The sequence below is a fragment of the Eumetopias jubatus genome, unplaced genomic scaffold (assembly GCF_037043125.1).
Source record: "Eumetopias jubatus isolate StellerSeaLion01/CBP00866 unplaced genomic scaffold, mEumJub1_p1.0 scaffold_5, whole genome shotgun sequence".
NCBI lineage: Eukaryota > Metazoa > Chordata > Mammalia > Carnivora > Otariidae > Eumetopias > Eumetopias jubatus.
The window spans coordinates 112,298,664-112,308,788 of NW_028274811.1; the positions used below are offsets into that span (position 1 = coordinate 112,298,664).

General features: G+C 53.0%; 1 protein-coding gene across 5 annotated transcripts in view; it reads left to right on the plus strand.

Annotated features, from left to right (window-relative positions):
• CAMK2A (calcium/calmodulin dependent protein kinase II alpha) overlaps positions 1-9,876 on the plus strand; it is a 40,231-nt gene extending 30,355 nt beyond the window's left edge. For 2 of the 5 annotated variants that reach the window (XM_088023503.1, XM_088023504.1), the window contains 2 exons: positions 1,682-1,776; positions 6,084-6,316. In XM_088023503.1, coding sequence (XP_087879629.1) covers positions 1,682-1,776; positions 6,084-6,316 — 328 coding nt within the window. Of the gene's footprint in view, positions 1-1,681; positions 5,169-6,083; positions 6,317-6,614 lie in introns of those variants that run through there. The other 3 variants (XM_088023502.1, XM_028106583.2, XM_028106584.2) reach the window with 2 other exon arrangements.
• Positions 9,877-10,125: the final 249 nt, after the last annotated feature.

Sequence of the window (10,125 nt, forward strand, 5' to 3'; positions counted from 1 at the left end):
GCTTAAGTTTGTCTTCCAAAGGCAGGCAAGGTGCGTTTTAATTGTGGGAGGGTTTCAGCAGCAGCGGGTGGCAAAGCCCCAGCAATCTACTGCTTCTCTCGGAGGAACCAGGACTCTAGAAGGTACAGGTGTGAGACTGAGGCCGCATGGATGCGTGTGTGCATGCACTTGTCCACACGTGCACGTTTGTGACTTTACCTGGGTAAAGCCTAAAAAGCACAGAAACATGACGTTAAACAGGTCTTGCCGCCAGCCCTCAAGAGAGCTAAATCAGCCACGGGAAGAGCCTGAGACTATCTCTGGAAAGATACAGCCAGGGAGGGAGGGAAAGAGAGGCGGTTTCTGTGGACCCCAGCCCCCTCCCCGCAGTGCCATTTCTGGGGACCCCCCTCCCACCTCTGTGATGTCACTTTCCCTGGCATGTGCAGCCTACTCTAGGTTCTGACCCCGTGCCATGACCTCTGGAGCCTGTGGTATCCCGAGTCTGGCCCTGTGTAACCCTCACTCGCCGAGCCTCAGTATCCCTAGATATATAATGGACTTGGAGCAAGTGGTCTCTGAGTTGCTTCAGAGTCAGGGGCACCAGAGACCTCCTGGAGAAGGGCTTCTCCAGTGAGGGTGCTCAGTCTCCCCAACACTCGGAGCTCAGGCCCGCAACCTTGAAGGCTTCTGGAACTGAAGGGTCTCAAGCATCTCATTTGGTCTGAGCAGGGCCCCCAGCCCCTCCCAATCCACTTGGAGAATCTGAGGTGCTGAGTGGAGACGCGAGTCGTCTGGGGTCACACAGACAGGACCATCAGGGAAGAGCAGGGATAGAGTGCCCTGCAGTCACCACAGTGTCCAACTCAGACAACACAGGGCCCGATACCTGTCCTCCCGGTGGCTCCGGTCCCTTCCCAGCTTGGGATCTTTGCTTGTCCTGAGGTACTTCCTGTGCTTGGCTGCACTGTCACTGTAACGGGGGTCTGTGTTGCGCCACAGATTCCAGAGGCCTGGGGGGTGGGGGAGACAGTTTTTTTCCTTCCTCAACCTGGTTGTCAGGGTTCCCCAGAAGGCTGAGACCTGGAAGGGAGCTCTGAGCTGAAAATACACGCCTTCCTCCCAAGCATGACTTCATGGAAGGCTATTTTCCTAACGTTACAGAAGAGGAAACTGAGGATCACACTGAGGGCAAAACGGGCACCTTTAAGGAAGCAAAACGCACCCCCTCCAGGGACGTACCTGCTCTGCGAGCAGAAGTCACTTTCACGTGAAGGAAAAAGTCCTCCCCCCCCCCCCCCCCCGGAAGGCAAATTGGGAAAAGCCCCTCTGGGCCCTGCTGCCCTGGGCGGGGAGATGCGATGTGGAGAGGAGCCTACAGGCTGAGTTACCGCGGCCAGCGCCTGAGTGCTGCGCACGACGCTTCGCGGCCCCTCGTGGTGCTCTTGCTTGGTGCTGGGGGTCTTATGACCAGCGAGAACCCAGGCTTCTGAGTTCTAAGTGGCACCCCCTGGTGGGCGGTGGGTGCCTCACGGTACAGTTCGCAAGCCCGGTCCCACCCACTGACCCCACTGATCCTGTGACATGGGCGCAATCCCTCCAATGTCACAGGCCCACCCTCCTCCAGTCCAGGCCCCTGGAGTGAGAGGGTGGCCCCAAGAGGCCACCCCAACCCCTCTTTCCTCTGACTTCCTCCCCCTAGGAAGATGTGTGACCCCGGGATGACGGCTTTCGAACCTGAGGCCCTGGGGAACCTGGTCGAGGGCCTGGACTTCCATCGATTCTATTTTGAAAACTGTGAGCAATCCCTTCTCTCTGGGGTGCCTGTTGTCTGCTCTCGTTCCATGTCCTGCCGGATGGCACAGCAGGGTGACGGGCAGGGCCCCCGGGGCAGCTCAGGAGCCAACGAAGAGGAAGATCCCGTGTGGACAGGGGTTGGTACCATCTTGGTTCCCTCTCGTAACCTGGGCCTGTCTGACTGCCAGCCATCCCTCCTGTGGCTGAGGATGGGGACCTGGGACAAGTGTGACAAGCCCTTCCAGCCCTCTCCTGCCCCTGCCCCGGGGAGGGCGTGGGCAGGGCCTTTATTCTCAGTTTACAGATAAGGGAGGCTTCCTGCCTGGGCATGCATCCACGTTACAACCATCTAGAGGCCTGGGGCCACCCCAGCTGCCCAACTGGTCACAAGCTGGCTGGTGGGCTGTTATGCCTGTGGGTGGGCAGTCCACGGAAGAGGAGGGGACCCGAGCTCACACTGCTGTGCCCCTGCCTGTATGTCTAGGTCTCTGTCCGCCTGTCTGTCCTTCCTGGGTCTCTCCTCTGCAGGAGAGACCCTGGCAGCTTTGCAACCAGGGGCTGTCAGGGGGCTGAGGCTGGGCCTGACCTAGGGCGCTTTCTGCCTGTGTCCATGTCTCACCTTGGCCAGGGGTCAGACGGGGACGAACCAAAGCAAGTGCAGGTTAGACTCATCTAGCTCAGGACCTAGAGGAAGGCCCTGAGAAGTGGCATACCCAGGGTACCCCAAAAGGAAGGCATATACCATTGAGGCTACGCAAGATGATTTCCGGTGCATGTGGGCACCACTTAAAATAGCACTGGTTCGCACAGTGAGCAAGCTGGTCCCTTTCTAAATCCTCTTTCAATATGTCCGGCTTCATCAGGGGGAAAGGCTCGGCTGGGCGCTAAACCCCTCTCTCACACTGCCTCATTTACTTCTCCAGCAAAGAAAGAACAGTCTCAGATTCAGATCCCTTGTAGGCAAGAGGATTACATAGCTTTATTTCATTTACACTGGATTTATGATTAAAGTTGTACTCTGTGATACCGGTTGTTCATTATTGATTGTGCTAGAAAGTTTTCTTTTAAAATACATTTACATCAATTAATAAAGTGTATTGATTCAAGAAAATATTTTAATGAAGTAAGTACAAGTCGATAGCAAAAACAAAGGCGGTATTTAAGTGACTGAAATAGGATCTAGTCCAGCTATAACTCACCCAGAAGGGGAAACTGAGGCCCAGAGAGGGTAAGTGACTCATCCGAAGGAACCCAGAAAGTCAGTGGCAGAACCCAGTCCTGACTCGTTCCTCCCCATCCCTGCCCCGGGCTGCCCCCTCTCATCTGCGTGTTAGCAGCCCCCAGCCAGACAGTCCTCTCCTGCCTGCACCCAGTTAGACTGACCTTATAGACTAGAGTGGTCCAAGAACACCCCCAACAAGCTGTGAAGAAAGAAGTTGCCTTTTTCCTTGATTAATAAAACTCTGATACTCCAAGCCTAGCAGTGGAGGTTAGATTTTCATGTGAAGAGAGGTGGCTGGACCCAAGTTTTCCCCCATCACCCTGGAGCTCCCTGGCTGATCACCATGGCCACCTCTATACAGGTCTGTCTTCTGGAGGTGCTGGTTTCCCAGAGTGAACTCCCCAATCCCCACTGAGCGGAGCGGAAACCAGGCTGAGCCGGCTCTAAGGGCCCAGGGATAATAAACACAAAGAGAAGGCTGACCTAGCTCTGGGCCTGCATCCAGGCAGTGGGCACCCCTCACAACACCGGCCCCTGGGATTCTCGGTTTGAATGCCAAAGGGCCCATGAGTGCGAGACCCAGAGCAACTTCTGGCCCCAGGGCCGAGTCCCACCATCCTGCCTGTTTTTCCCTGGGGACGACCTGGCCCTTTGTCCCATGCGACCTATAAGGGTGGATGTTAGAAGGCCATAGTGTTTTCAGAGAACACACATTAAGGTGGTCATTTCTTTACAAATGTCCCCCAGAACCCCAGCCCTTGCCAACAACAGCGAGGCACCCTCAACAATGCTGACCTTGTTTGTTTGTCTCTTCTGAGATCATTCGAGATTGTCCTAATTCAATCCCATCTGGACACTGACTTCTTTTAGGTTCTATTGCATTTCTTTTAGGAAGTGGCCCAGCTTGGGGCAAGTCAGATTGCCTCTCTGCACCTCAGTTTCCAGATGTGTTGAATGGATGCATTGAACTAGATGCTCCTGAGTGCCTCCAGCCCTGTTTGCTGTCGAGGATGCTTACAGAGGCCTCCTTGCATTTTGTAGGAAGGCCACTCGGTGACCTCTGACCTCTGAGGTCACTCCTAAGCCTATAATGCAAAAACTCTACATTCTCTCTGAGAACGCCAAGTGGTAACAGTCTGTTAGTCTATATATGTAAGACTGAGTGATTTGTTGTTCTGTAGCCAAAGCCTGGGTATAGTGTGATTATAACGTTAGGGATGCTTTCAGTAGTCCTAAAAAAAAAAAAAAGAAGTTTTACATTTTCCAGGAAACCCATGGCTCACAAACCTGGCTGGGCATCAGAATCAGAGGGTGGGGAAGGGCAAAGAGCCTTTTGAATAGCATAGATTTTTGAATTGTCATCTTCAAGAGAGGAGATGGGCAGTGTATATTTTAAACTGGTTCTCTGTGGGATTTGGACCTACATTTGGGCTACACTAAGAGAAGGCATGAGGGTTCCTCTGAAGCCTGGGACCCTGGTGAGCCCTGTCCAGCCTCGCCCTGGGTCATTGTCTTTCTGTGCTTTTGTTTTCTATCTTGCTGAAAAAAAATGGAAAGTTCCTAGAACCAAAAAAATAATGATTAATAATAATAATAATAACAGTGGCTCATATTTTGCATAGAGAAAGCTGGCTTCAGGTACTTTTCTCGGTTCTGTCATGATTAGAAGAGTTATGCCTTTCTGCCTGACTCTGGAAAGCTCCATGACCTCACCCCATGACCACCAATTCCATCTTACAATTCCAAGATCCTAGAATTCTACAATTTTAATATGACTCAGGTTTCCATAATTCCATATATCTGGAACAGGAGTGGCAAATCAGAGGTCCACAGGCCATATCTGGACTGCATATATGCTTCACGTGGCCTGCATGAGGTTTTAAATTTGAATTAGAGACCAATAATAAAAATGATGCCTTTTCACATAAAAATCCAGATTTCCACATTCTCCTGAAAAATCAGGTGTGGCAAATGTGGGTTCCACTTAGAGCTGACACTTGAACAACTTAGAGCTGACACTTGAACAACACAGGTTGGAACTGTGCAGGTCCACTTATACACACATTTTCCCCAATAAATACAGAGAAAATAAATATATTTTCTCTTCCTTGTGATTTTCTTTTTTTTCTTTTTTAAAGATTTTATTTATTTATTTGACAGAGAGAGACACAGTGAGAGAGGGAACACAAGCAGGGGGAGCGGGAGAAGGAGAAGCAGGCTTCTCGCTGAGCAGGGAGCCCGATGCGGGGCTCGATCCCAGGACCCTGGGATCATGACCTGAGCTGAAGGCAGACGCTTAACAACTGAGCCACCCAGGCACCCCATCCTTGTGATTTTCTTAATAACGTTTTCTTTCCTCTAGCTTACCGTATTGTAAGAATATAACATAATAATACAAATAACATACAAAATGTGGGTTGACTGTTGATGTTACCGATAAGGCTTCCAGTCAACAGAAAGTTATTAGCAGTTAAGTATTGGGGAAGTCAAGTTATATGTGGATTTTCAAGTGGGGGGTGGGGGTGGGGCTAACTCCCCCCCCTCCCCCCATCGTTCAAGGGTCAACTACTCACAGAGCAGCCACCAGGGAAGTTGTGGACAGGGCGCCCCCTGCAGGTGGGACAGGGTGCGCTCTTCACCACAGTCTCTGCCACTCCCTATCACTCGCTCCCTGACCCAGAGGCAAAGGGTCTGTTGCCATTTAGCATCTTATACCCCACTCACCCCCCTCGTTTATGTACTTGCCTGGCCTCTGTAGGGAACCTGGGGTTGAGACTCTGGTCTAAGTTCATCTGATTCTATAATCATAGCCCTATACTTCTGTGCGTCTGAGATACTGTGATTTTAAAATCCCATTCCCCTGTGTTTAAAGAATTGGCATGTCTGAAATCTGGGATCTGCTCTAGCCATCTAGAAGTTCTGCCTTGACTCCTAGCTGAGCCCTGTCACAGAGACCCCTCCTGTGGAAATGAGGCAGGCGGGGGTGCCTCTGCTGAGAGGGTCATTGGGAGATGGGGAAGTGAAGGAAGGGACACAGGAGGCCCCCAGTTGCATCTCCTCTGCCCCCTCCCATCCCCACCTCCAGTGTGGTCTCGGAACAGCAAGCCCGTGCACACCACCATCCTGAACCCCCATATCCATCTGATGGGCGACGAGTCGGCCTGCATCGCCTACATCCGCATCACGCAGTACCTGGATGCGGGCGGCATCCCCCGCACGGCCCAGTCGGAGGAGACCCGCGTCTGGCACCGCCGGGACGGCAAATGGCAGATCGTCCACTTCCACAGATCTGGGGCGCCCTCCGTCCTGCCCCAGTAAGAGCCCCTCCTTCCTGCCATCTGTCATCTGAGACAGTTTAAAGGAATGGGGTGGTGTCAGTCTGGAGGGGGACATGCTGGGGAACTTGGCTGCTGGAAGGCCACGGGGTGGGGGCTGGAGGACCACAGGGAGGAGACCAGACCTGCAGGTTCCCTGGGGGAGGGGGGAAGCTGGGTGGGACCGGCAGGAAGCAGCGTCAGCCCCATGTAAGGATGGGGGGTGCAGGGTGGTTGCCCAAGGAAAACAGGCCGCCCTCAGAAGCACCTGCATTACCCACCACACATACCATTTCTTACAGCTGAAGGACCAGGCCGGGGGCCCTGTACTGCAGAGATTTATTCTTCGTTCATGGAATGTGGCTGTTGGTTCTCCCACTTGGATTTTGCTGGAACTCCCCCAATCACATCACCCCACTACCACTATCATCACCATCACCATCACACCTACGTCAAGAGAATCTGCCTGCTCACAAAAGCTATCACGACTTCCGAGCAAGTGGCACGTCTCCCTGCCACCACCTGTCACGCTGGCTCTGTGTCCCCTGCCAGGGCGGGGCTTCCTCAGGCCTGGGTGCCCTGGGTGCCCTGGGTGCTGGCTCTGAGGACTTCCCCTCCTGGCTGTTGTCCGCCTGGTCTTGCCTTGGCTGTAGGCTAGAATGCCCAGCTGTGTGTCCCCCCAGGGGCTGAGGAGAAAGAGGGGCAGAATCAGGAAGAATGTGGCATCCGCCCCCCATCTCCCTGTCTCTCCCTTCCAGGGTCCCCCCAGCCCTGTGAGCCAGCCTCCCCTGTGGGAGAGGGTGAGAGAGGAGCAGACACCAGGAGCCCCCACCTCACACTGCCTCCCTAGCTCTTCCCCCATCCCGCCCCGTCCTCTGTCCGTGCGGACCCTTCTCCTTCAGTGTGTGGAGCACGATCCTCTCAGGGTGCCCCCCACTCTTTCCTTCTGCCTTCGGCTGATGTTTACCTCCGACAGTAACGCCCATTCCACCCTTCCATCAGTCCGGGAGAATTCCAGCTTCGTCACATCGGAGGGAGAGAATCTGATTGCTTTTTGGGGGCAAAGAAGGCAACGATTAGGTATCACTTCTACTCGGACCGCATGCCTTTTTATAGCCAAACTTCTGTGTGTTTCGTAAATGGATTTTGCGTTCATGGATATTTATGTAATAACTAAACCTCTCAAATTATAGCGAGGAGGGTCGGGTTGAGTTGGGAAGGGAGGTGGGAAGAGGGGTGAGGGCTAGTTTTTTTCTGTTCTAGGTCTTTTTTTTTTTTTTTCATGTCATCTCTGAGATGCACTCTGTCACCTGTGGTTATCTGGGGCCGAGGTGGACTCAGCCCTGGGGACGGGGCGGGGGCGGGGGGAGGGCCTCGCTGACATTTTGGTCCCAAGGTTCCTTTCAGGACTGTAGAAACACCAGATGTTAGTGCTAAGAAACAGCAAATCAGGGCAGAGAGAGTGGGGAGGTTGTCAGGACAGAAATATCTTTTTTTTTTTTTTTTTTTTGCTTGCCTCCCAAACTGAGGTTCCCAGGATTTCATCCCACCGCATCCATGTGTGCCCCCCCAGCCCCTCCCCCAGTCTTTGGGGGTTCACGAGCATGTGTCTTCATTGCCTTTCCCCTCTGCATCTGCTGGTCCAAGCAGAGCACTGGAATTTTTCCTCTTCACGCCTCGTCCTGCAGCCGTGGGTTCGAATCTCTTTCTTTTCCCTTCTTTCCCTCTTCCCCGGGATTGACTCTGATGTGGAATGCCTTGGCACATCCACTAGGATCTACTGTCTGCACTGTTTTCTTTGCATGACTTTATATGCAGTAAGTATGTTAAAAAAAAAAAAAAGGAAAAGAAGAAAAACACTCAGCAAAACCAATCTACATGTTTTGGACAAAAAAAAAAAAAAATAGAGGTTGTATTCTCAGTGTCCAACTCGGAATTATGTTGCCGCCTCTCTGTGCTTTTTGGCCTCTGTGTGGCCGTGTTTTGCCAGCATGAGATACTGTCCCCTCTGGAGGATTTTAGGGGAGGAAGAGCTACAGCCCCAGGGATTTGGAGGAGGCCCTGGTTCCCCCGAACCTCTGGGGAGTCCTGGGTGTTGGCTGGAGGACTGGTGGGGATGTTCGATCCAGGACTTTCTGAGTTTCCCCTGATCATGAAATGTCTGCTGGGCCCTTTTCTCTACAAGCTGCCCCCGGGGACAGGGGAGGCAGGCTGGACTGGGGCTGCAGGCCAGGAAAGAGGCTGCCTGGGCTTCCTGCTCTCCAAATTGGTTGGTCACTGGCCTCCATCCTTGGCAGACACCCTGCTGCCGAGGCCCAGGGGGCAGGCACTTGGCCCGCCCCGGGTCCGGAGGGCTTCCCAGTAAGGCCCAGTGACCCCAGCGTCCCAGCGGTAAGACCACCTGCCTCCCTGTGGAGCTGCCAGCTTCCACAGCAATCCCCAAGCCCAAGATGAGGGTGTGGCCTTCACAGGGGATGCTGCAATTACCAAGACCAAGTCCGGTCCCTTTCTCAGCCTCAGTTTCCCCATCAGTGAAAGGTTAAATATTCCTGCCCAGCCTCTGCTGCAGGGCTGATGGTGGATCCAACGGGACGGTCAAGCGAAGCCCAATATACCTGTGAGAACTGACAGGGTTAGTCACTGGCTAGACTCCTGCTTTGTTCTGGGCCTGGCCAGCCCCCCTGCATGCCCCCACCTGGCCCTCATTCCCCTCTTTGGTGCCTGTTGACTGCTTATTAGCAGTGGACTGCAGGAAAAGAGCCATGCTTTGGGGGTTAATAGATTCCATTCCCAGTTCTGACCAGACTTGCTGTGTGACCTTGGGCAAGTCCTTTTCCTGCTCTGGCCCTGGGTTTTTCCACCAGAGGGAACTGAGCTGGAGGACGCCAATGTCCCGATTCCTATTTGCTGACATGTCTCGTGCCTCCTATCCACTGTGTCCCATTCCAAGTGCCAGCAAAATGGAGGCAGGTCCCTACCCCGGGAGGAAACGGCCTCCACGAGGAAGGCCACTCTGATGGGTGGGTAGTCAGCCAGTGTGGACCACAGGGCACCAGCGTGATCCCGAGGCGGCACGCAGGGGAGGTGGGCAGACAAAGCGGCCCAGAGCCCACCGCCACCAGACAGTGAAACGCTGCTCCTCTAAAACATCCTGTAGATGCAAAAAAAAAAAAAAAAAAAAAAAAATCCAGGCCTAAGACCAGACCTAGGCTCCAGCATGCAAACACCTCCATAGGAAAGTATTCTCCCAGGATTGTGCACACTGTGGCGCTAATCCTGGCCTCCTGTCTCCCAAGGGGAGATCCTTGGGGGTGGGGTGGGGAAATGTGTTTGCCAGACTCCCCGTGCTGGTTTCTTTGTTATTATTGGTTTGGGGATTTGTTTCAGTTCTTTCTTTCCTTTTCTTTCTTCCTTTTTCTTTTCTTTCTTTCTTTTTTTTTTTTTAAATATGTGGCTGTGAACTTGAATGACCACTGCTCAAAACTTCTGCTATTGGGTGGGAGGGGGGAAGAAGGGGTGTCTGTTTTACTGGTGTTTTCAGTGCAATAAATAGCTACCAACTTCTGTGCACTTTGCTGTCTCCCCGTCAATCACCAGCACTGGGTGGGTTTTGTTTATTTGTTTGTTTCCTGTTCAAGAACTCGCCATTTGCAAAATAAAAGTCAAGGTCTCCATTCTGATTGGGCCAACTTGGTCTCATGCTCAAGGCTGAGCCAATTACAGTGGGATTATGCCTGGACCCTGGGCCCCAGCCTTAGAACCCGGGGAGGAGGCTGGCTTTCTCTCAGGCACTTGAGGAGCCCTTATCTAGAG